Genomic DNA, 26,865 nt, shown 5'->3' on the forward strand with positions numbered 1-26,865 from the left:
TGGATTTCACGAACGAGAACAATAAAAACACAGGGTTGGAATGTGTTTTTAGCATTATCATGCAGCATAAGATAGGGTGGGTTGGGGCTGTGCACTTGCTACTCCAACTAGATAGTGTGTCTCTTTTTGTACTCTGTGTTCCCTACTCCTTTCTAAAAACTGCTCCTGTGCCCGTGGCCTTCACTCATGTTTCTAGATGACTAATGGCTGAGGATCCTTGACCTTTCAAATGGCAACCCCAGGATGCAATGCAAATTATCTGTTGTTGAGATGCTACACAAGAGTGAGTCTTAATTTCTGTTGTTTTAAAATAAAGTTGGACATCAAGCCTGTGCCACACATCTGTAATCCCAGGCCTCTGGAGGCTCAGGAAGAAGAATGTTCAAGAGAGAGCTACTTGAAAAGGATCTCAAAGAGACACTGGAGAGTGGCCTTTGTGACTTGTGCTGAGTGGTAGAGTGAGTGATAGATAACATGAATGTCTGATACCCAGCATGCATTAGGGGAAAAAAAGTGAAGCTCAAAACAGCTTGATTAGAGATAATTAAAGTCTCTGTGAACTAAGGAACTTAGACCCGTCTTTTATAATATTTTATACGGGGCGGTATTCTGTGCAAAGGAAGGATTTAGTCATGAGTGAGTATGTTAAGAATTCCACGAAACTATCATTGGTCTGTTTGATCTAAACCACAAGCACTGGTCCTTGAGGTTGAAGACTTAAAGGCAGAGAAGCCTCAGCTTGCACTAGTTGATTGGTTTAAGTTATCTAAGTGAATATTATTAGGACATAGTCAGGTTATGAGATTGTTTAGAAAACTGATCTTATTCCAAGTCATTCCCTAGAATTTAGGTTTCTATTTCAAAGTGGAAGATCACTTTAAGAGGCAGGCAGACAGAGTGCTTAAATAAAAATAACATTTTCCACTGACATGATTGACTCCTGTTTCTGATTGCTGGTTAATCATAGTAGGATTTGTTTGTCTTTTATGAATGCGATTAAATTTTAATGTACTGACCAGATAATCTTATTGTAGTAAAAAATGGCACAGTGTCTATTCTGCCTATCATTTTATCACACAAGAGAACCATTAGTGTGGAATCAATTTGATTCTTGGCAAGCCTTTTCCATTTTATTTTCCCATCCTGCCAGGTTTTCTCTCCATAAGTTATTACTGGCATTTAAAATTCTTTTTTCAAGTTTGAAAATTGTATACAGTAACTGGATCTTTGTGAGTAGATCTAGCTCAGGAATTGCATTCTGTGATGCATGTTTATTTCCTATATTTTCATCCAGGATCAAGTTCCTTTGAAGTAAAATCAAGTTTGGGACTATTTAATAATTTTCGGCTAGACATGGTGATACATGCCTGCAATCCCTTTGCAGGGGAGATGGAGACTAGTGAATCATGAGCTGCAGGCCAGCCTAGGCTACAAGTCCAAAACTAGTGTGGACTACATGGGAAAATTCTGTCTCAAAATATGCTAAACAAATAAATATAATGATTTCCTTGGCTGAGATGATTTTAAGTTTCTTTTCTTGGTAAAAATGTATCCATCAAAGACTGACTGAGCAGTTTTTATTTGTACAGTGTTATGTCTGTGAGTTTTTAAGGTATTCGAATTGTTAAGGTAATTGTTAAGGTGAATGAGATGTTTATGTTGCCGTGCTGAATTTACAATGTTATGAGAGAAAGTTGAGAAGTTCTATGGAAACTCAAGACACCTGTAGATTTGAGAGACAAGTGACAGTTCCCTAAAGGAAGAGACTTAAAACTGAGCATGGGAAGGGGAGGCCAATCAAGTAAAGAAAGGTGGGAGACAGCACTTGAGGTAGCAGAAAGGATCATGTAAGGAGTCTTTGATTTGTGGTCTTCAATGAACAATTGGCTATTCCTACGCTGCTTTTGAAATTATTCCTTTTAGTCTAGTTGAGTTTTCTTTTAAATACTTTATTTCAAACAGCTTACTTACCTTTTGTGGGTGGGAATGTGGAGAGCAGAGGACAGCTTTGGAGAGTTGGTTTTCTCCTTCCACCAAGTGGGTCCTAGTTTGGTATTAAGGGCCTTATTAAGCCATCTCCTCAGCTCATGACCTTAACTAACTAATTAATTAATTACTTAATTTTGAGACAGGGCCTTAGTATATAGCTTTGGCTGGTCTGGGACTTGCTAAGTAGACTGGGCTAGGATTAAAGGTGTGCACTACCATATCCAGCAAGTTTTTTGGTTTTTGTTTTTTTGTTTGTTTGTTTGTTTCTTTTTGGAAATAATCTTTTCCTCAGCCTGGAGTTTACTGATTCAGTTAGGTTGGTTGGCCAGTGGGATCCAGGGGTCCTAATGTCTGCTTCCAAAGTGCTGGGGTTAAAGATAACCACTACTGTGCCTGGCCCTTTTATGGCTATAGGGGACTGAACTCAGGTCCTCAAGTGTGCTTTAATGGCAAGCACTCTACTGAATCATCTCCCCAGTCCCTCAGTGGTGGCATATGCCTTTAATACCAGCACTCAGGAGACAGAGGCAGGACGATCATTATTTGTTTGAGGACAGCCTGGTCTACAGACTGAGTACCATGACAGCCAAGAGAAACCCTGTCTCCCTCCCCTGTCTTGAAACAAACAAAAGTGTTACAGGTTTTAAGTAACTCCACTGTGATTTCCTTAGTGTAGGTTTTTTTTTTTTTGCTTCTTTTTCCTTAAATTCTAAAGTTTTAATTAATTTATTTTTAATTTTATTCTTTACATATGTTTGTTTATTGTTGATGATGTAAATACTGTTTCTGCCCTCTCATCCATTGTGGTGGAAATGTGAGTTCATATGACTTTTGCAGATGGCTGTATACCTGCATATTAAAATTATAGCACTCACTCCTTTGATTGAGCATCTAGTGGATACACACTCATAATGAGCTTTCGGGGCAGTTCATTGTAGTAGGCTAATAAATCATGAGTTATTATGTAGCTGTATAAAAGAATGAAGTAGTTCTTTATGTATCTTTAAAAATTTGTTTAGATCTATTTTAATTTTATGTGTGTGTATGTTTTACTTGCATGTATGTGTTTCTGGTGCTCTTGGAGATCAGAAGAGGGTGTGTAGTTTCTCGGAGGGAAATTATAGCCGGTTGTGAACTACCTGATGTGGGTTCTGGGAACTGAATCTCCATCTTTTTCAATAGTAAGAAGTTCTCTTAACTGCTGAGCCACCTCTCCAGGTCCAGGCCTGAGGTTATTAAGACTTATCAACAGCCACATCACATCATTATTGGTGGTGTGTGCCTGTAATCCTAACACTGCATGGAAGATGGAGGCTGGAGGAGCACAAGTTCAAAACCAGTCAGGGCTACACAATGGGTTCAAGACTAGCCTGAAGTACATAGTAAGATCCTGTCTTAAAATAAAAGAGTAGAAGAGCTGGGGATAGGGGTAGAGGGATTAAGTTAGGGCAGACAGGCATAGTAGGTCTTTGTTTCTTACTAGACTTATTAGGTACTGCTTTGTGGTACCAGTGTCTCAGTTTAATAAAGTGTGTTTTTTGAATTATAACAATACTTTTTACATCTTTCATAGCCTAGTTTTTTAATATGTTGAAATTTTCATATTGGTTTAGTTCTTCCTGTAAGCAGTAACACCACCACCACCACCACCACTACTTCTTCTTCTTCTTCTTTTAAAGATTTATTTAGTTTATGTATGCAAGTACACCAACACTCTCCTCAGACACACCAGAAGAGGGCGTCAGATCCCATCACAGATGGTAGTGAGCCACCATGTGGTTGCTGGGAATTGAACTATAACCTCTGGAAGAGCAGTCAGTGTTCTTAACTGCTGAGCCATCTCTCCAGCCCGCAGTAATGCTTCTTTATACTTGTGGAAATTTTTGTATTGTTTCATTTGATCCACAAAAGAATGCTATGAGTAGGGCCTTTTTTTAAATTCAAGTGGGAATGTTTTTAAGTAATTTGTTTCTTTTCTCTTTAAGTTACTCAATGAAAACAATGGGTCCATTGAAGTGAGATTAGAGGAGATAACCCACTCACTCTTTTTATGAATGAATAATTGAATGAATGAATGAATATATTTTAGTAAGTAGGGCCAAGGAATATACTTGATTTATGCATTTTGAGTTCCTCTGTCAAATGAGTTTCCCCCTCCCCCACCAAATTCATGGCTGACTTAGTGGTCTGTACTAAACTGAATTAGTAGTAAACTGCTAATTACTGGTTCAGTTATTAATGCCATTGATCTTTTAACTAACAACATAGTTTTATAGAATTGCTTAACCCAAATCCACTGAGCAAGAGGAGTATAAAATAGGCATCTTATTTTACTCTTTCTCCTTTTACCCCTATTCCTTTGTATTGTCTGATTATATAACGCCCAGCACTTGAAGGCAGAGGCAGATGGAGCTTTGACTTCAAGGTCAATCTGGTCTACATAATGATTTCTGCACTACCTGGGGTCACATAGTAAGGCTCTTGTCTCAAAAGAAAAGAATAAAAATCACTACATAATACTTTAGGGCTTATGTGAAGTCTGACAGTACTACAGGTGTTTTTCAGTCTTTATGTAAATACTGGGTGTGGGATGGGGAGGAGTAAAGAAACAAAAATTCCAGCAAAAGAGTTACAGAGATGCAGCCATGTAAAGTAAAGGTGTCAAATGTGCCAAGAAATAACAAAGAACAAGTTATTCACAAGCCTAGTGCACAGAGTGAATGAACTGCCATTAGCAGCAAATTTTGAGATTTCAAAGGCCAAGTCCTGTTATAAATTGGCCTTGGCTATCTACCATATAGAAAAATAAATAGATTCACATGTATTCATTTTTTGTGTTTTTGTATCATGGCCTTCTATTTGCTTTCACTAAGGAATTAACCTTATTCTTCCCCCTAGGGTTGAAAATGCTTGCACCAAGCTTGTTCAGGCAGCCCAGATGCTTCAGTCTGACCCATACTCGGTTCCTGCGCGGGATTACCTCATTGACGGCTCTAGGGGAATCCTTTCTGGCACATCTGACCTACTGCTTACCTTTGATGAGGCTGAGGTAGGCAATCTGAGGCTCATAAAGACCTTCCTTAGACAAAAGCCTAGTTTTAGATTTATATGTGTGTGTGTGTGTATGTGTGCTCATATATGCTTGTTTATGGGTGCCCATGGAAATCAGAAGAAGGTATCATATTCCTAAGGCCAGAGTTATAGGTAGTTGTGAGCCACCTGACATGGGTGCCAAGAACCAAACGGGGGTCCTTTGGAAGAACATCATGAGTTTTTGACCTGGAGTCATCTCTCCAGCCTCTAAAGTGTAATTTTAAAGGTAATAATGGAAGCCAGACATAGCGGCACACACCTTTAATCCCAGTACTTAGGAGGTGGAGGAAGGAGGGTCTCTGAGTGTTTGAGGCCAGCCTGGTCTACAGAGTGTGTTCCCAGGACAGCCAAGGCTACACAGTGAAACCCTGTCTCCAAAACCCAAAATTAAAAAGAAAGGGTAAACAAACAAACAAATAAATATCCTCAAACAAACAAAACAAAACAAAACAAGATCATGCAATCCAATACTGGATGGTTGTTTTAGAATGCTAGCATATTAAAAAGCTTTATATCTCTAGTGCCATTTTCTATGTGTTATTCACTAATCTGACTAAGTCCTTAAATATATTTTTCAGGTTCGTAAAATTATTAGGGTTTGCAAAGGAATTTTGGAATATCTTACAGTGGCAGAGGTAGTGGAAACTATGGAAGACTTGGTCACTTACACAAAGAATCTTGGGCCAGGTGAGCAAAACCCATTTTTTTTTTTTTTTTAATAGACAACGATAACCATCTCATCACCTCTATTCCTTTTGAAAATTATTTTATTTTATTACATTTCTTTAGTTGTGTGTATGTGTACATGCATATATATATATATTTAAAGATTCATTTATTTATTATATGTAAGTAAACTGTAGCTGTTTTCAGACACACCAGAAGAGGGCCTCTGATCTCATTACAGATGGTTGTGAGCCACCATGTGTTTGCTGGGATTTAAACTCAGGACCTTTGGAAGAGCAGCCAGTGCTCTTAACTGCTGAGCCATCTTTCCAGCCCCGCAAAACCCAAATTTTATATTAAAAGTTCTATGAATTTACTGTGTTAATTCAAGAGGAAAGAATACTCTTTCCTTGCAGAAAATGGGGTGGAGTTGATGATGGGTTTCTGCTGAGGATCTGTTGCTGTCTCTGAAGTCTGTTATCTACTTCCTGCAAGTCTCAGCCCTGTCAAAATCACTGAACCAGGTTTGTGAATGCTGATGAGGGAGATGAAGGAAATGCTTTTCTACTACTGTAATGCTGAAGGCCACCCTCAATCCTGACCAGTACACAGCATTCCTTCACTGTCTGCCAGCTGGCCGGCCGCCCTTTCTGACTTCTTAGTTTGCTAATTAGCTGCCTACTATTGTGGACTTATGCCATAGCTCAAGGCTGCAGAGATCTGATCAGGCCACAAAGGAGAGGGGAGTGGTTGTAGTTAATCATTTTGAAATGATTATTTAGGTATCTGAGTATTGAATATTCAAAATACACAGATGGCAACATTTGATCTTATAGATATAACATATCCTTGAGAGTCCATAAAGTATGAATAAGGTTAGTAAAAAGGCTTAATAGGTGTTTAGCTTGATGTTTATAGCCTTGTGAATTATTTTTTAATTGAAATGTTGGTGTTTATTTAACAATGTCTTTCTGAGGTCCAGTTTAGTTGTTCCTTGAACTTACTCCTTTTCTGAGTTGAGGATCACCTGGGAATAGCCTTTTTTCATGGCTTAGAGATGTGCTGGGGAATGGCTGGGATATGTTTGGGAGTGTTGGAGATGAACACAGGCTAAGTGCATGGTAGGCGAGTGGGACACCCCTAGCCAAGACCTGTATTCTGCTTTCCTCAGGTACCTTTATGCAAATCTAACAGAACTAAAGGCACTCAGGGTGAAGCAGAAGCAGTCCATCTTTCTGCCTCTCCTTGGTCTTGATGGTCTGTAGAACTACTTATGAAATCCTAGGGGTGATTTGAAAAATCAAAGCTTAAAACAAAAATCATATAGCTAGCCAGTGAGATGATAAAAGCACTTGGAGCCAAGCCTCCCAACCTGAGGTCTGTCCCAGGAGCCACATGGTAGAAGAGAACTGACCCCTAAGTTGTCCACTGACTCTACACGTACACTGTGACACACGTGTGTGTCCTCACATAACACATATCCATCAATAAATGAATGCAATTCAAAAATTACAGAGCACTTTTGAATAATGACCAAAGGAAACAAAGTACTAACAGATTGATTCCAAAACACCAGATGGTTAAAAAGCTGTACTTTTTATAATATTTCTATTTTGATTCTAATTTTAATATTATTTTGGATCAACTTGAAAATTCAAAAGCATATTATCAAGGTAAAGGCTCATTAGGTAAAGATTCTTGCCAAGTCTGCCTGAGTTCCATTCTTAGAACCAACATGGTAAAAGGAGAGAAGCAGTTCCTTCAAGCTATCCTCTGACCTCTGTCCATAGATGCACCTTGCCACACATGTATTCTCCCAACACACACATAAATGAATGCCAAACAAACAAAAACAGAAACATCTAACCCAGTCCAACCCACTGTTCTTAGAATGCTTTCCCTGAGATTCTTGTGTAACACAGCATAATAGTCAGATATGCAATATGAAGAAGTCTGTATGTATACAATATGAAAACGATTACATTTAGGATTGTCCTTTAGTAAATTACCTTCACTGAAAACTGTAACATTACATAAATGCTAGTTAGTTAGCAATGTCTGTCTTTAAATAGGTAGATAGTAGGTTAGGAGTTTTGTAGTAATTCTCAATGGATTTAGGCCGAAAAGGCCAGACTCTGGTTTGTTTCCTTGCTCACCCTGCATAATTGCTTCTTTGTGCCCCAGGAATGACTAAGATGGCCAAAATGATTGATGAGAGACAGCAGGAGTTGACTCACCAGGAACACCGTGTGATGTTGGTGAACTCAATGAACACCGTCAAAGAGCTGCTTCCTGTTCTCATTTCAGGTACTTCCTGCTTTATTTATAGGGCAGGGGGAGTTATGAGTTCTGGCTCAGAAGGCCGTTCTCCTTTGCCTCCCTGGTACATGTCCTTTAGACTGCGTGAAGATTTGAGTGTTAAATGTTAACCCTATAGTCGCCATCTTGAATGTTCTTTCGCTCTTTCTGCTTTAACTGACAAAAGGAATTTGTGCTTACTGAGTGTCAGTATGTGCCAGTACTTCACTGATTATGTGTATATTAGTCTGGTTGTGGGTTACTTAGTTTAATTCTTAGAAGATGGCTGTATTTAAATTTCTATAAAGTATGTTATTGTCATGCTTCAGTTCCAGGCCCCAATACCCTCTTCTGGTCTCTAGGGACACCTGTACATACTTGACACACAATCACACATATATACACATAAATAAGAAAAATATTTTTAATTAAAAATTTAATTAAAAACCTTTTTCTTTTTTGGGGGAGGTGGAGTATGGGAAGGATTGTTTTTTGATACATGGTTTCTTATGTAGCCCTAGATGTCCTGGAATTCACTATGTAGACCAGGGTGGCCTCAAACTCGCAGAAATAGTGCTGAGATTAAAGGTGTGTGCCACAATTCTCTGATTTAAAAAAAAAAAATCCTAAAAACAAAATGGAATGGAAGGAAAGGAAGAAAGAAAGGAGGAAGATAGAGAAGTCACTGGTGTCCACTGAGTGAGAACTCCTGGAAGACATACCAATGTCTTTGGGGCCTACCATAGTGTCGGGGGAGCAGGTTACCCAACAGTTCTATTGGTGTTTGTCATTCTGTCCCATTAGGTTTGTGGGGTCTGGAGGCCATGCTGTACTCACGATGCTGCTGATTGAGAAGGATATTAAGCACTTTGTGATTGGAGATCATCTGTGTGTGTTAAATTAGTTCCCTAATGATGTGTGGTGCTCCCTTTGGGTTTTCAACTTGCTATACAGTGAAAGCTGCTGATATTGGAACTTTATCAGCAGATTTGCAGTGATCGTCTTATATATTCTTTTAAAGACATTAGAAGATAAAAATATATGTTGAAAGTATAGAAGATCACCTGTGAGTGGTCTTAAGCAACAAGATTCAATGGATCAGAGACTGCCTAGGCCCACTTAAATGGTCAAAGAGAAATGACCCCCACCTTCCTACCTCTGATGTCCACATCAATTTTTAAAAGATCAAATTATGATCATTTGTTTATTTTTATAGCTATGAAGATTTTTGTTACAACCAAAAACTCAAAAAACCAAGGAATAGAAGAAGCTTTGAAAAATCGAAATTTTACTGTAGAAAAGATGAGTGCTGAAATTAACGAGATCATTCGTGTGTTACAACTCACTTCCTGGGATGAAGACGCCTGGGCCAGCAAGGTAAGTCTTACTGGAGGAGAAATCATGAGACATGTCAAATTCTCATCTCCTGGGAGACTTTGATTATTGAGTATTATTTTGTAGAAATACACAGATATTACGGACATAATTTCTTGCTCACTTATTTTATCAATTGCCTGTCTCCATTATACATTTCCTTTGTTCCAAGGTGGACAGAATAGGCATGTAGGATAAATACTGGTAGAAAGCTGAGGTGTGTAGCCTTCCTTCAGGCTTAATTCTCATTGGTTGGGCTGGTGGGGGAATTGGTATCATACTTCCTTAGGTGGGCTCCTTGCTTTTTACATGGGTGATTGTTGCCAGGGAACTTAAGACATCGAACATGCCTATAATTATGTATTTCATGCAAGGCCTAGCCTTAGCCAACCTTTGATTAAGAGAGTGAACAGAGGAAACTCTAGAATTTTTAGATGTGTTCTTGATCACTGTTTTTTCCTAAGGAGAGTATAATTAAAATATTGGTCTTGGTATTTGTCAGTTAGTTTACCAATCCCTTTGCCTTCTCTAGGTACTCAGACTGCAAAGGGAGTCCATTATGTGGATTCCTTTTAGAGCCTATTGGTAGTGGTTTGGAGTGGTTGCCGCTCTGGTCTACTATTCCTATGCAATGGTAAAGCTTCCAGGTCGGGTGAAGCCAAGACATTTTGGCTTATACTTGTCTTAGAGAAGTGCAGGATGTAGACAGTCGTGGTAAATGCCCCGACTCAAGGGTCTAGCTTTCCCATGTATGACCAAAATGCTGTCACCAAGGTCACCCAGCTGGTTGTTAACAATGACTTTATAATTTGACTTTGTTGGGTGCGCATTAGGGCTGCTTTTCCCTTCCTTTAGGACCTCAGAGAAGGTAAGGTCAAATCTGGGACCTAACATCGCCAGTCCTCCTGCTGTTCAGAAAGCTAATTTAACAGGATATAATCAGTTTACTTTTAAGTATAGTATAGATTCATTCACAGAGGTATTTCCTCATTAATAGTATGTTCTCTAATGGGTTGTAAAATTATATTTTAAGTTTTTATGATAAAATCATCTTAAGTTCTTGATATTTGATTTTGCTTTTGCGTGATAACTTCCCAATGACTTCTTTGTGCATCTTCTTTTTGTTGTTGTTCTCTTGTTTGTTTTATTCTTTTTCTCGAGCTTAGAAGGTAAGCTTTCTCTTGCCCTTTAGTTCCCTTTTTGCTTAAAAAGAGAAAAAGCATGTCTGTGAGGCTTTCTCGTGCCGTGTGCCATGCCTTATTTCGTGTGCCGGTGTGTAACACTGTGCTCAGATATGTGTCAGAATCTGACTTAATGTGGAAATCTGGGCTGTGTTGGGCAGACTGACTTTGTGTCTTATTGAGTTGGTGTTTTGGGGTGGATGGGACAAGATAGAAAAGATTGCTATGGCATATCAGGCTTTCTATATTTGGTAGGTGCTTTGTTTCTTTGAGCAGGGCCTCTAAGAACATTTTTTGCCCATTCATCCCAGTGGCCTCATTGGAAGGGCACATTTTCCTACGTAGCTGGGCCAGTTATGTGGGACCCAGCTCTTGGGAAAGAAGACTTGAAGTGATGCATCTCTGTGCCTCTCCTAACAGCCATCTCTGTGGGCCTTCACATTTTGCTTTTTGAAGGTTTTGCTGACAACAAAAATGGGTAGGCTAGAGAGCTGTCCTGCTTCTACTACCAAAGCAAAAGAGGGCAGGAAGTAAAGAAGAATAGTGTTGTTTTTTTCCCCCCTTACCTTGAGTTGGTGACTTTCTGCATGTTCTGTTGCCTAAGCCGTGAGTCAGCCATAATTCAGTGATTTCATGTTCCCCTAACAAATCTCTTTCCTTTGCTTCTAGCGGATGAGAAACTAGTAAGGAAGAACAGGCATTTAATTGTGACGTTTCTCTATTTTGGGGGAAAAGTGATCTCTCAGTTTAAAGTAAACATATGTTACTGAGTTTATCTTCTGCAACCACCATCAAGAAATGCTTCTTAAAGAACCAGCAAGCAAACCCCAGATAAGTTTAGTTGGTTTCAGTAATAGGATCATAGACTTGGGCAGGATAGACGAGGGAAATAGACCTGGTCCTCACCAGCTGTCCTGTACCTGTCCCATATTCACTCGCCCTGGATCAAGCTGGTTAATTAGGATAAAGCAAAACTAACTTCTTCAAGAGTGAGAATAAAGTAAGTCTGCTCAGCCAAAAGAAGCTCAAATACATAGCTTTTGAATGAACGAGAGGAGCTTATTAATCTGCCTGCTTTTGTTAAACATTTACTTGACTCAAAAATCAAAATAGTATAAAAAGATACACATGACAAGCCACTCCCAGCCCTGCTGCCTTCCCAGTTTACCTCCACTTAACCCTATGTGTAAACTCTTTAGTGGTTATAAGAATATTTAGAAAAAGAAATTTTACCTGAAAATGGACTGTGTTAACTAGAGAAGTTCTTTTTTTTTTTTTTTTTTAATTAAAAACAGTTCATTTTATTTTATTTTTCGTAGAATTCTAAATCTTTCTTTTCTGAACTGTAAACAGTAAAGTAGTCAGATCTGGGGTCTGTCTGTTGCCACCAGGTTCCCATCCTGTTCAATGCAGTTTTCAGTACCTCCGTCCCTACCCATAAGTAATTAACTTTGTCTTCCCGCACTTGTTTCATGCTTCCCCATTGGTGCAGTATTCTTCTGGAAAGTGAAGGTTCCTCTAGAAAAGTGGGGGAAGAAAGTAAGTGGAACAAATTCTTGATAAAAATACATCTTCTGAATAAGTTCAGATTTTGACGAGGCAATGCATAGCTGAATAGTGTACCTGTTAAACCTACATTCAACTCTCAGGTTCACACATTTAATATTAATTTTACATACTTCATTTCTGTTGAAAGGAAAAACTATCCCTTAAATCAAGAGTCATTTAGAGTGATCATTAAAGTGAAGCCAGCATTTTTTCCTGGGACAATGTTATGAATCAAAAGAACTTGAGTTAAATACAACTCTTATTTTACTCTGCATATTTAGAATTCTGTACTTAGTCTTTTAAAAAATTATTTATATTACGTATATTTTGATACATGTTGGGAGATGAGAGACAAATAAAAGCATTTTATTGCTCACGGTTTTTTTTTTTTTGAGCTTTACAGAGGTAGCTTTTCATGTTGAGCCATCAGATACTGTGACTCATGATTGGTTATTGTGGTGAGTCTCCTGCTGGGGTCTAGGCTGGTGATGGACAGTAGTGACTGACTAGGATGCCTTCCACATGAGATTATTGTTCTTTTCAACAAGAAGGAAATACTGTTAGATTTTGCTGTCCTGTGACGTCCTCACTGCAGACCATTGGGATTTAAGGGTTGAATTTAATTTTGATTACTTTAAAAAAGGTCAGGTTGTATATAAGCTTAGAACATGTTTTTGAGTATTCTCAGGTTTTGTTTTAGCCCTCAATAAATAAGACATTTATCTATAGGAGTTTGGCTAAGTAGTTAACTCAGGCATTTGTGATGTTTTGTTTACCTGTCAAGGAGGGAATCCACCAATGCTAAAGGAATTGGTGTTTCCCATCTGATCTAGGTTATCTTTAGCTGGTCCATCTGTCAGTGTGCTCGTAGCTGGTGTAGGTATTTAGAATTGTGAAGCTTTTATCAGGGAGGAGAAACCAAGGGTAGAGAAGGCAACTTTGCCATCGGTCAATTTGTTCTTCCCTGAAACATCTTTGTTCAGAACATTGGAGTGGTGCTTGTAGAAATGGCGTCAGAAGTGAGGCGGGATGGGGAGACAAGTATTAGTAGAAGAAAGGAGAGAGGGCTGGACGGGGCTTCCATATTTAGAATTCTTAACTTAAAAGTACTAGCATTGCAGGACTCTGCTTTTCTTCCTAAATTTATTTATTATTATTTGAGACAGGGTCTCTCTATGTAGTCCTGACTGTACTGGAACTTTCTATATAGAACAGGTGGGCTTAGAACTTACAGAAAGCCTCCAGAGTGCCGAACTCCACTTTTCTAACTGTGGTTATTCTTGATGGCCTCCCGGGAGAATCTCAGTACCATTCACAGGTATTCTTGAAGCCTGAATGTGTATTAAAGCTTAAGAGTCTCTTAGTTCTTTGACAAAATGTTCTTTGTTTTTGTTTTGGATGTCCTTCCTCCACCTTTAGTATACGGTAGCGACTGCTAGGACACTGAAGTTTTTTGATCCTGAACAACACACACACACACACACACACACACACGCATTTCTCGAAACTGACTTCTAGGCTTAGTGCTTATGGAATCTATTTATATATTTTCTGCTGCTAGTACATTCTCATTGCTCAAGACATGATGCCCTTTAAAAATATATGTGAGATTTTTTGGAGACAAAAAGTAGTATCTATACACGTGTCTATGAACACATTTGTTTTTAACAATAATGACTACACTGTGATCACTAGCAGCTCTGCTCAAAAAAAGAACTTAAGGTCTGTTAAATAACTTATAAATTTTTATAACTGTCTAAATCACAGACTTTAAAAATCAGAGTGATAGAAAAGATGACTCAGAGGGTGAATGCACGTGTCTGCTGGTCTGATGATCTAAGTTTGATCCCTGGAACTCACATTGTCAGAGAGCATTGACTCCAGTGAACTGTCCTTTGACCTTCACAGGTGTGCTGTGATACATTGTCACCCACTCACATACACAAATATAATATAGAAGAATATAACAGCAGCAGTAGCAGCAGCAACAACAACAACAAAAACCAACCTAGAAACTAACAACAACAAAACCAACCTAGAAACTAACTGCAATTCCCAGGTTTAAAAATGCAGCTTCAGGACCGGAGTGGCTCAGTGGGTCAGAACATTGTCTACTCTTCCTGAAGACCCCTGTTCAGTTCCTAGCACCCACGTGGCAGTTCACACCGTCTGTAACTCCAGTGCCAGGGGATCTGATGCCCTCTTCTGGCCTCCATAAGCACCAGACATGCACACAGTGCACAAACATACGTGCAAGAAAAACATCCAAATAACATTAAAAAAAATTGCAGCTTCATTTCATATTTGCCCTTGGTTCAGAGTAGGGGAAACAAGCATCTGCTAATTTTAATTTCCTGGTGTTGTCAGAGCTGCTCAGAAGAAAATTACCCTCTTCCTGAGAATCGCAGTTTCTCTTTATGGTGAAGGGGCTGTTGAGTTTACTAAAGAAAAAAGAAATGATTTTTGAGGATGCTGATTAGCGCAAAGCTTGTTTTTGCATTGTGTTTCAAATTGGGACACGTTGGAGAATCAAAGCAGCCATTTCTGTTAGCGCAGATTGTAAGTTTGAGTTCTGGAGCTTCTCTTTTGAGAAGCATTAGGCAGAACCCATACTGACGAGGTGAAGATGTGCTGACTGGTGCCGAAAGTTTGTGACATATTTGGTAACTTTCTTTGGAAGAAAAGAAAAAGAAATTGAGTTTCATGTGATATAAAATAAGAAGTTGGATTCAGCAAGCTTAAGGTCAGATGGTCCCAAGTCGTTGTTTCTTAAGTTGTAAGATAAAAGTTACCTTGCACCTTGAGATTCACTGAAGTAACTGAAGGGAAACTGGCTAAGACAGCATCTACCATGTAGGAAACGGAATTGAAGTTACCTTCCTAACTAGTAGCCGTTACTGCTAGATTAGTGCTAAATTCTGTCTGACTTTCTGAAAATACGTTCTGTTCTTTGGAATTTAGATTTTGAAATGTAGGTGTCTCTTAGCTTTCTCACCAAAATTAAAAGTATCACAGAGATGTTTATTAACAGAGTTTTAAATTTTACATTGACACAATTTCTCTTTTCCAAGCTAGGCACATATTTTTCAAGAAAAAGCTTATGTTATTATAAACAAATACACATGCAGACAAATTGTAAAATCTTATAAGTTATGGTAGGTAAATACTGGAAGCTATCCAGTTTTTTGAGGTTAGGAGTTACCTGAGAGTCTTAAAAAGATATCCATTTAGGCCTTTGTCATTTGAAATTCAGCTCCGGGAGCAAATCTTGTTGTATAAATTATTGTACAATAAAGCAACAAAGTGGAGGAAAGAAACAGATTTAAGCAATATTATCAAGTGTAGTTCTGAGTGGACTTTGGACTAGATTTTCCTGATGCTGCCTAACATTGCTAGCTGTCATAATTCATGTAATTTAGGAACTTTTCACCCTACCCTACCACCCGGCGGTAGTGCACTCTTTTTGTTGCTGTGGCTGAGACAAAAGTTAGGATGAGAGCAGACACTCTATCTTTTTAGACGAGAGAAAAGGGGGGCCCTAAAGCAGAGTCCATCATTTGTGTAGAGATTTCAGAAGCATCAGGGTTCAGCTGCTGCTGAGTTTTCAGCCCTGTGAATGTTGCCTGTTATAGTGATGACTCTTTGACTTGGAAGTAGGGATGTGCTCGGTGCCCCCTTGTGGAAGCTTGATGGTACAACCCTGGTAGGACTGGAAATAAGAAAGTTTAGGAATAAGGGCATGTGAAGAATTTTAGAAGTTAACATTATGCTTTGATGGGTTGACTCTCTGAGAGTCAGTCCTCCAGTGCAAAAAAAAAAAAAAAAAAGGAGACAGAATGTTTTTAAGATGTTAAGTAGAGATGGCCAGACTAGGGCCAGATGTAGCATATACCTTTAATCCCAGAAGTTGAGGCAGAAGCAGATCCCTGGAAAGCCAGCCTGGTCTATGTGATGAGTTCCAGGGAACTAGGGCTACACAGTTATACCCTTGGGGGTGGGAGAATGGGGCCAGAGGTGTAGAGACAAGGGGGGGGGGAGGGAGAAGGAGAGGGAGAGAAAGAGAGAGAGACTATATAATCTCTCAGTTCTAAAGATTGGCACATGGATATTTGTTTCATTGTTATTTTTTTATGTATTATAAATTAAGCTGGGAGTCATGGCACATACCTTTAATCAGACAATTTTTATGTCAACAAGATCAGCCTGGTTGACATAACAAGTTTTGTCTAGCCAGAGCTACATAAAGAGACCCTGTCTCAAAAAAAATTTTTTTTTCTCTTAATTGGTTGTTTTCTAGTGACATCCTAGCAGATTCTGTGTTAGTTTTATGCTTATCATCCTGAGTCCTGGTTATAAGCAATACATTGAGATCCATTTATTAGGGTGGGGAGGGATCTGAGGATCAGAAGTGAGGACCAGCAGGGAAGGCCAGCAGTGCGCTTTCTTCTTGTAAAACGTTTTGTGGTTTATTTTGAGAACTAAAACAAAATAGTTACATTAATGTTGTCTATTTATTTTTTCCAATGAGTAACTCTAAGTTTTTTGATTTATTAAATATAATGAAATACCATCTGGTGTTTGTGTGTGTGCATTTCAAAATAAGAGATAAAAGGACTGTGCTTTGTGGCACCACATACTAATAAGGCTTGCTTAGAGCAGGGAGGGCTCTGGCAAGGCTTCCATTGATGTTGAGGCTTCACAAGGTTCCCACCGGATGGCGACCATTGGGAAAGCTGATAATGAAGTATGAGCAGCAGGGCTCCTTCCTGCTGGAGACATTAGGCATTTTTTGGCTTGAGCAGTTTTTTAAGCTTTTTGCAATTTTAGCAATGGAGACACCAGGAGGCAGAATAGAATTAACTGAAGATTTGCATGCAATATGTTGCATTTTGACAGACACAAGACTTGTGGTGTGGTGAGATTATTTAAGGCTGTTGTAGGACTACCTGAGCTGTTGTGTGTTAGTGCTGTAACTACTGCTCTGTAAAAATTAAGAGACCATGTTACAAAACAGAAAAGAACTGTGGCATTTCTCTTCCAAAGGACACTGAAGCCATGAAGAGAGCGCTGGCATCCATAGACTCCAAATTGAACCAGGCCAAAGGTTGGCTCCGTGACCCCAATGCCTCCCCAGGTAACTCTGCAGTAGAAAACTCTGTTTTCTGAACAATAAACAGTTAAGATACAATCAAATGAAGGAATGGGAGGAGTCCTTCCATAATCTCACCATCCTGAGGTAACTGTAGCCTCCTGCCATAGTTCTGAGAAACTGAGGCATCCCTGGCCTTAAAGGATGAAGACACAAAATCTCTCATTTCTCATAAATAAACCAAGTTAAGCTGGTGTTCTTTGAAAAGTTACTGCTTCGCCCATTCCCTGACGCAGAAAGGTTATTATTTTGAATAAACATCCTTCTTTGCTAGTTCTGGTTGGAAGCTGGTACCATTTATTATCAGCAAAGTACTTAGTTAAGCAGATCGTACAGTGATCTTAATGTAAAATATAAAGTTGAATATATCAAGTTAAGACCCAACAAGGTTTTTGGCTTTTCTAATTTAATATTTATTTCACTTCAGATTGTTTGAGCAAATGTGAAAAGCCTAATGGAAGTTGGAGGTCCTAAGTCCTGTTGAATTATGAGACTACTTTTCATCAGCCACATACTTATGGCCACTGCATATCTCCAAGCAGATATGGTACAACATATCTTCCTTCACAGGGCCTGTGGTTAAACCTCACCTTATGTCTATGAGGCAGTGTGTGGCTGTAGCTGTCAGGTCACGTATTCCTTCATGAATGGAATGACTTGTGATGGGATCTCTCTGGATAATTGATGTGCTCATGGTGTAGATATTGACTATCTCACTATTTTAGGGGATGCCGGAGAGCAGGCCATCAGGCAGATCTTAGATGAAGCTGGAAAAGTTGGTGAACTTTGTGCAGGCAAGGAACGCAGGGAGATCCTAGGAACCTGCAAAATGCTAGGGCAGATGACTGACCAAGTGGCTGACCTTCGAGCCAGGTAAGAGTCCTCTACTTTTCTTAAACCAGTACTGAACAGCTTACTCCTGAGGAGGTGATTCAGAACACAGGTCCATGCCAACTTTACTGAACTGTCTCTTGCTAATAGAGCTTTAAAATATTCAAAGTCTAATAACGTTAGAGCTTATTATATAATTATTAGGTTTTTTTTTTATGGATGGGTAGATAGAAAATTCCAGTAGGGCTGGAGATATACCCAAGTTGAGAGAATGCTTGCTTAGTATGTATGTAGCTCTGGGCTTAGTTCCTAGAACCCATTAACCTGCAAGGAGCAGGTGCCTCGAATCCCTAGAACTCTGGAAGTGGAGGCAGGAGGACCTGATTTCAGTGTCATCCTCAGCTATCTACTGTACTGAAGGCCAGCCTGAGCTACATGTGTAGCAATACTTTTAAAAATATAAATCCTGCCATCCACCCCAATGTTTATACATTCCTAAATGAAAGACATACACTCAGCCTTTGTATTTTGATATGCCTTAAATAGTGTAAGAGTTGGGCTACCTTCTAACCTCCATGTCATTAATCTACCTCCTGTCGATAAGCCCGAGTTATTACTTACAAGATTCTACATTCTACCTTGGCTGCCCTGGACCCAGAAGGCTGCCCAACTGGGCCGCACTCTCCCAGCTTCTTCACGTGCTGCCTATGCCTCCCTGTCCTCCACTCCTCAGGCATGGCGTCTTTCCTCACCTTCTCCTAGCATGGTGGATCTCTTCCTTCCTCCTCTCTCCATGCCAAGCCCAGGAAATTCTCACATCCTGCCTCTGTCCTGCCGAGTCATTGGCTGCCGGCATCTTTATTTACCAATCAGAACCAATTGAGGACAGGGCCCCTCAGTGTTTTCTCTACAGACACTCCTGTAACCAATTTTGGGGACCCAAATTAACATTATAATACAAGTAGCATTAGGCCAAACCCACTACAACATGAGATACTGGGTTTTTTTTTTTTCATTGTGTGTTTGTTATTGTGTACATTTATTTTAAAAATTGTTAATATTTTATTACTATTCTTGTGTGTACACCTGTACTCTGAGCCATCTCACAGAGCCCCTTATAACTTGTTTAACCTTCCTTTTATCCTCCTCAAATCTTTGTTTTCAGAACACCTACCCCTAAATAAGTACACTTAGTTTGCTATTGAAATAATGCAGTAGAATGTAGATTAAAAAAAGACTCCTCTATGGGGTTAATGAATATATTTATAGACATTGAGAGGATTGAATTGAGCTGAAGTTCCTAAAGGAGATGAGGTTTGCTTTTGCTTTGAGAATGTCCTGAAATTCCTTGACCACTGTGGTCCATAGCATACCATTTCCTTAGGGCACAGAAACAAACCTCAGCATGCCATGTGATCCAAAGTGTATCCAAGCTAACTATAGCTTATAAAAGTACTTCTTTTGGATCACATGAAATTTTTATTCTTATGAAACCATTCATCTTTACCTAAAGCAATGCAGATATCTATGTAGTATTAGGGATTCTTTTGTGAAGTTTTAGATGTGTTGTACTCATAGGTGCCCCATGGCTTTTGGAGTGTGTGTCTCCTTGGGAGAGGGCACAGCTCCGTGCAGTCTCATGGGTCTCACTGAGCCTGTTTCCCACTGAGAACAGTCTTCCTTGTCAGAAGCATGGCAAGAACTTTGCAGAAGGGACAAAATAAGTTTTGTTCCCATTCGGAAAAATGCCAATGCAGTTTGACAAGATTCTTGGCTCTTCTAATTTTTCATTGTTGGCTCTTTGGTTCTGCATCCCTTTCACAGTGTGGCAGGCAATTTTCACTTGGAATTCTGAAAAACACAGCTGTGAATATAAGCAAAAGAATGAAATAGTTGTCTGGGAAAGACCATTAATCTGTTAAGAGAAAAGGCTAGGACAGGGATGAGTAACTGGTCCTGCCTCACACTGGAGCTTGCATTATCCTTTCGTGATAAAAGATTAGAAAGCTATCTTCCCATTGTTTGTTTGTTTGTTTTTAAAATGTGCCCAGCAGCTATTTTATCATTTTGATGGCTGAAGCACAGTAATATGTCTTCATTGGTTTTCAAGCTTCTGGGTTTCACGAATACATTTTTAACCCTGTAAGTCTCAATACAAATTTGTTTGGTTTGGTTTGGTTTGGTTTGGTTTGGTTTGGTTTGGTTTGGTTTGGTTTTTTGAGATACGGTTTCTTTGTGTAGCCTTGGATGTCCTGGAACTGGCTTTGTAGATCAGACTAGCCTCAAACTCCCAGAGGTCCACTCGCCTCTGCCTCCTGAGTGGCAGGATCAAAGTTGTGCACCACCACTGCCTCGCTGGCCTTAATAAACTTTTTAGTTTGAATTTGGCTCATATATATTTTTACCTTTCACAGTTAGATTCATATATCAGAACTAATGAGAGAAACCATGGACAGTGTTTCCTCAGTCGTCCTTCCATTTTCTTAGGTTGTAGGAAGGCCTCAAGTGTGAGACACCTGACAGCATGTTTACAGAGCTCATTCCCTACAGTATTGGTATAGGTGGATTTTAAAAAGAGGGCAGAAGGCTTGGGTACATTGTTCAGCCGATAAAGTACTTGCCAATAAGTGTGAAGGTCTTTAGAATCTGTTAAAAAGTCAGACCTCATGACACTCTGGGGTCTATAATTCCAGTGCAGTGAGGTAGAGACAGCCGTATTCCTGGGGTTCACTGTCCAGCCAGCCTTAGTCTAATCAACAAGTTCTAGACTACCAAGAGACCCTGTCCGATTAAACAAGGTGGATGACAGCTGAGAAACAACACTCACACACTGGCATCTACACATGGATGCAAACATGCACATGAACACATACACACAGAAAAAAAATACACGTGGGGCTCAGTGAGGTAAGAGCACTGGCTGCTCTTCCAGAGGACCTGGGTTCGGTTCCTAGCATCCATATGGTAGCTTCCAACTATCGGTAGCTCTAGTTCTAGAAGCTTTGATGTCCTCTGCAGGCACTGCATGCACATGGTGCACAGACATACATGTGGGCAAAATACCCATACAGATCAAATAAGGATAAATGCCATCTCAAAATAAAAATTTTGTTTTCATGGTTTTAGAGCTTTATTGTAGAAAAGCAGAGAGAGAGAGGAGTAAAGAAGCAGAGGGAGGCCATGGTCACATGGAGAGAGGGGGAAGGGGAGGGTAGAGAGAAAGCAAAAGAGGCAAGAGCATAACATTTTAAATAGTTAATAATAGACTCATTTTACTCTTAAGGGGAACAAGGATGTTTTGGAGTTTATCATGCCATTCTATAAAATGATGAAACTGTCACACCTGTGATTGAATTTATTAGTCTAGGTGGCTAAAAATAACCGAGTTTGTAAAAAGATGGCAAGTCTTACTTTCTGGCCTGGAACGTTATTTTAAGGAATCAGGTCTCTACTAAGTCCTATCATTTTTCACAGAAGCAGACTACTGTTTCTGAGCGAGGGAAATACGTGCATGAGTCTTTTAAGGCTTCATGGGAAGCAGTGAGCTCTTTTCATCCCCCAGTACTAACCTGCTTTGTCGTTTGTAGGTTGCATGGTAATGGAAGATGCATGTCAGGATTCTCTAGGTTCATCATAGCGGTGGTGATAGTTTAGTTAGATTAGTAATTTATAAACTTGTATTCTCAATGTATTTTCAAGTATATTTTTTCTTTTCTTTCTTTCCCATATTTTCCTTTCCTTTCTGTTCCCCACCCTCATCCTCCTTTGGGCTGGGGATTGACCTCTGGACCTCACAAATTCAGGCAAGCTGTGTACAACTGAGAGCCATACTTTAGCCCTGTATATTACCGTCACAGTCCCTTTCCCTTTCCCAGTGCTGGTGAGCAAACCCTTATGCAGTCTAGGCAAGCAGTCTAATACGGAACTAAGAGTGTATTTCCGAGTATATTATCTTGGCCCTTTTAGTCACTCTGTTTAATAAATAACTAATACAGGGCAAATGCTGTCTTGCTATCAGCCTTCACTTTATGTCACTTTAATTTTATAAGTGAGAAAGAGAAGCTGTGAGCTGTGGTGACACAGTCCTTTAATTTCTATTCTTGGGAGGCAAGGACAGGTGGATATTTGAGAGTTTGAAACCAGCCTAGCCCTAATAATGAGTTCCAGGACAGCCAGTGCTACGTAGGAAGGGTTTGTCTCCAAAACAAAACAACAAAATCCCCTAAACCCTAAACCAAATAAATTCTGAAGCCCCAAAATGTTAAACATGAGAACAAACATTCCAAAGGGGCCAAAAGTCAGGAGTTAGAAACATAGATTTAATTGATTTCAATGTGTTATACTCTCTTATACTGTATATGCTATGTTCTCAAATAATTTAAGTATATGATTTCCCATAAATAAGACAAGCTAATGGGCTACTCATTTCTAAAGCACACATTACTATAGTAGCAAAGCCCTCTATAACAGTAAGAGCTCCATCAGAATTTCCCACGGAAGCTTATGTTTGGTTATAATAATCAAGAATAATTATTACTGGGGCTGGAGAGATGGCCCAGTGATTAAGAGCACTGATTGCTCTTCCAGAGGTGCTAAGTTCAATTCCCAGCAACCACATGGTGGCTCACAGCCATCTGTAATGGGATCTGATGTCCTCTTCTGGTGTGTCTGAAGACAGCTACAGTGTACTCATATAAGTAAAATAAATAAACCTTAAAAAAAATAAGCTCTGTCCAAAAAAAAAATTCATCATTAAAATTTACTGGCCTGGCTTCTCAGTGGCTAATAGTCCCCTGAAGCTAATATGAGTGCGAGTTTATAATTCTATTACTTGAGAAAAGAAGCTGGAAGATGAGGTGTTTGTTCAGAGCCAGCTACAGTTAGATAAGTCCTGGTCTCTAAAAACAAAACAAAACAAAATAAAACAAAACCGTGGTTTTTAAAACAAAAGAGAAAGTAGGTGGTTTGGATGTTTTTCTTTTTTCTGTTTTCTTGTGCTGTCTGAACTTATTGGGGAAATAGATAGAGGCACACATGCTAATGAAAATTACACATACTCGGTAAATGAATATTTGTATTAAGTATTTGAGAGGATGTAATGACCATATCTGTCGTGCTGAATAGAGGACAAGGAGCTTCCCCAGTGGCCATGCAGAAGGCCCAGCAAGTGTCTCAGGGGCTCGACGTGCTTACTGCGAAAGTGGAGAATGCAGCTCGGAAGCTGGAAGCCATGACGAACTCAAAGCAGAGCATTGCAAAGAAGATTGATGCTGCCCAGGTAAGGGTGGTCCTCAGGAGGGCCAGGACAGAGAGAGGAAGAGAAGGCTTCCTACGTGTCCTGCATCTCTTCTGCACTGTCCTTTGTGACTGCACATCCTCTCCTGTGGGTAGATAATGGATGCTCCTTGGTGATGACCAGTTTCCAGCAGTCTCCCACACCATCCTAGGTGCAGACTCATGTCTATATTTTGAATTAAAGATCTTTATTTTCGGTACTTCAAGTAGTTAAAAGGTCTGAGTACGACAGAATCCTAGATTTTGAAACAGGTTCCTGGCTTAGAATTCACTACTGTATGTAGTAAGAAAACTAAAAATCCTAGCCTGGGGTTTCAACACCACCTTTGGTCATTGAGTTCCTGGATAAAAACACACACAGCCATTATGGTTTTTGTTTGTTTGTTTGTTTGTTTTGTTTTTGTTTTTTCGAGACAGGGTTTCTCTGTGTAGCCCTGGCTGTCCTGGAACTCACTCTGTAGACCAAGCTGGCCTCGAACTCAGAAATCCGCCTGCCTCTGCCTCCCGAGTGCTGGGATTAAAGGTGTGCACCACCATGCCCGGCAACCCCATTATGTTTTTAATAAGCCTGATGCAGCACATTAGCTGGGCAGCTGCCTAGCCTCCATACTGTTAGACTCAACTTTTCTAATGATAACCCCAAGTTATTACTTATTATTTACTATGTTCTGTCTGGGATGCTCTTAACGCTAATTGGGAAGCCCTTAGTTCACACTCTCTTGACCCTTATCCCATGGTGGCTTCCTTTCTCCTCTCCAGTACATTTTTCTTCTGCTTCATGGCAGCTGGCTTCTCCTTTCTTCTTTTCCTTGTGGTCCTCTTTCCTCAAGTTCATGAAACTTTAACCTATGTCTCTTCTGCCCAGCTATTGGCTGTCAGCATCTTTATTTACCACTCTTAGTTAACTGGGGGCAGGATCACTAGCATCTGTGTGCAGACTCCAGGTCTTGGGGGTCTGCACTTAGCATTATATTAAACAGTAAAAGACAAAACCTCAGCGACTATATTAGGCCATAGTGGTATTCAAATTTCAGATTCTTTCTGTACAAAATATTTTTCAAGCATTTAACAAATACAAATACTTGAAAAACTTGAAAAAAGTCATTAATTAAAAGAGTGGGATAAAACTTACGAAGATATTTTATTCCTTTTTGTTGTTATTTACCGTTTTTCTTTCAGTTTGGATATCAAACTCAGGGCCTTGTGCTTTTATTTTTCTGGTTTTATGAGACAGGGTTTCCTCTGTGTAGCCCTGGCTGTCCTGGAGCTCACTCTGTAGACCAGGCTGGCCTCGAACTCAGAGATCACCTGCCTCTGCTTGCCTTGTGCTTGTTAGTCAAGCATTGTACTATTAAGCTAAAACCCCAGCCTGGGAACTTTATTTTAATTTTAACATGTCTGGAAGTATAGCTCAGTGTAAGAATGTATGGGGGATATAACATGATAGTACCTAGAAAAGAAAAGATGGAGTGATTTGATCTTACCCGAGCTAAGAACCTTCATAAAATGATCAGAATTAGCACTATAAAAAACAAGTGCTAGGAGCCGGGCATGGTGGTGCACGCCTTTAATCCCAGCACTAGGGAGGCAGAGGCAGGTGGATTTCTGAGTTCAAGGCCAGCCTGGTCTACAAAGTGAGTTCCAGGATAGCCAGGGCTATACAGATAAACCCTGTCTCGAAAAACCAAGACAAACAAACAAACAAATGCCAGTATGTGGTGTGACTATGTTAGAGACATTTCTGATGGCTAAGTTTAAATGTTTTTCCTGGATAGATTACATTGTCTGTTTTGGTGTATAGAATTGGCTGGCGGATCCAAATGGTGGACCTGAGGGAGAAGAACAGATTCGAGGGGCTTTGGCTGAAGCTCGGAAGATTGCAGAATTATGTGATGATCCTAAGGAGAGAGATGACATCCTCCGGTCCCTTGGAGAGATAGCTGCTCTGACCTCTAAACTAGGAGACTTGCGAAGACAGTACGTATCTGACTTCTTAGTCTCACGCTAGTTAGTGTCTCTTCATTTCACGGCCCACTCTCTCTCACTCTCTTATTTTACTCTAGGAGCATAAAGAGTTGACCCATAGGTTAAATGCATATTTAATCCTCAAAATGCAGATCTTTGGACCCTACCTCAGACATGATGCATGTTAAATGCATAGGCTACATAGGTTTGTGACATGGCTAGGTCAGATGTTACCTCTGAAACATCTGATGTACAGATTCACATTGTACAATGATGTAATTGAACTTTACTGATTTGTTGCTGATCAAATGCCTTTATTTAGCCTTCTGAGAACTCATGTTTAAGCTCTATTTTTATATACTACGACGTTCCTTGCTGTATTATGTTTGTTACATGGCTGTCCTGGACACAAGGAAAATGAGTGTTTACTTAGCTGTGAAAAGACTCCTCTGTATGCGTGTGAGAGAGAGAGAGTCAGGAGGCATAAGAAGGCACTTTCTCCTTCCCAGCAGTGCTATTTCTTGAGTAGCAATTACATAAAGGATTCTTAAATTACATTTCCTGGATGATTGTTCCTGTAATAACATCCTTGCCACAGCTTCCTCTTTTAAAGGCTTTCATCGCACCTACTTTGATTATATAGAAAAGAGTTATTCCTTTGTTCTGACAAATATATTGCTCTCTTTAAAAATCACATCAACAACAGCATCATGGGCTGGGGATATAGCTTAATCGGTAGAGTTCTTGTGTAGGGGCTGGGTTTGGTCACCAGCATTTCATAAAATAAGGCATGGAGGAAGATATCTATAATCCCAGAAATTGGGAAGTAGAGACAAGATCAGAAATTCAAGTTCTCCTCTGGTTCCATCATGAATTTGATATGAGACCCTGTTTGAAGAAACCAAGCCAAAGCAAACCAAAGCAAAGCAAAGCAGCCCCATTTCCTAAAATGGTCTACCATAGGATGTGAGGAGGGTGGTCTGGCTGGCCCATCTGGTATCTGAGGTCGGTGCCCTTGCCATCCTTCACTGCTCCATGTGTATCTCTCCAGAATAGTTCCTTTGTCCGTGAGGATGGCCTTCTGAGAGCTAGAGGAGGAGCGATCTTGGTCAGGGGTGTAGGGTAGTGGCTGTACCCCCCTTGCCAGAACTTCTCAACCTGCCCTCAGCAAAGTTACAGAGGGATTGATGGGAAAGAAGTGGCTCTTTTCTACCACAGTCCTGCAGCACTATTTTCCAAGGATAACCAAAGTCAAACATCTGGGAATATTCCATTTCTTCCACTTAACTTATATGTTCTATTTCTGTTTGTCTGTGAGAAAAATGCCTATTTTTATCCTCCCAAAGTAAGAGATTCATTAGAATCTTCTGACAACAAGGGCATTGCTGGCTCAGAAAGCAAAAAGACAGAGACTGTGAATTCCTAGGACCTAACACAGTTTATTACATAGACACCTGGAATGATTTTAGGTGACTA

General features: G+C 39.8%; 1 protein-coding gene across 3 annotated transcripts in view; it reads left to right on the forward strand.

Annotated features, from left to right (window-relative positions):
- Positions 1-26,865, forward strand: part of Vcl (vinculin) — a 95,669-nt gene that overhangs the window by 42,590 nt on the left and 26,214 nt on the right. For 2 of the 3 annotated variants that reach the window (XM_021182424.2, XM_029468926.1), the window contains exons 3-10: positions 4,888-5,038; positions 5,661-5,769; positions 7,933-8,055; positions 9,263-9,423; positions 17,193-17,283; positions 18,024-18,171; positions 23,254-23,407; positions 25,226-25,401. In XM_021182424.2, the coding sequence (XP_021038083.1) occupies positions 4,888-5,038; positions 5,661-5,769; positions 7,933-8,055; positions 9,263-9,423; positions 17,193-17,283; positions 18,024-18,171; positions 23,254-23,407; positions 25,226-25,401 (1,113 nt within the window). Of the gene's footprint in view, positions 1-4,887; positions 5,039-5,660; positions 5,770-7,932; positions 8,056-9,262; positions 9,424-17,189; positions 17,284-18,023; positions 18,172-23,253; positions 23,408-25,225; positions 25,402-26,865 lie in introns of all 3 variants that reach the window. The other variant, XM_029468925.1, reaches the window with a different exon arrangement.

This window comes from Mus caroli, chromosome 14 (genome assembly GCF_900094665.2).
Source record: "Mus caroli chromosome 14, CAROLI_EIJ_v1.1, whole genome shotgun sequence".
NCBI classification, from domain to species: domain Eukaryota; kingdom Metazoa; phylum Chordata; class Mammalia; order Rodentia; family Muridae; genus Mus; species Mus caroli.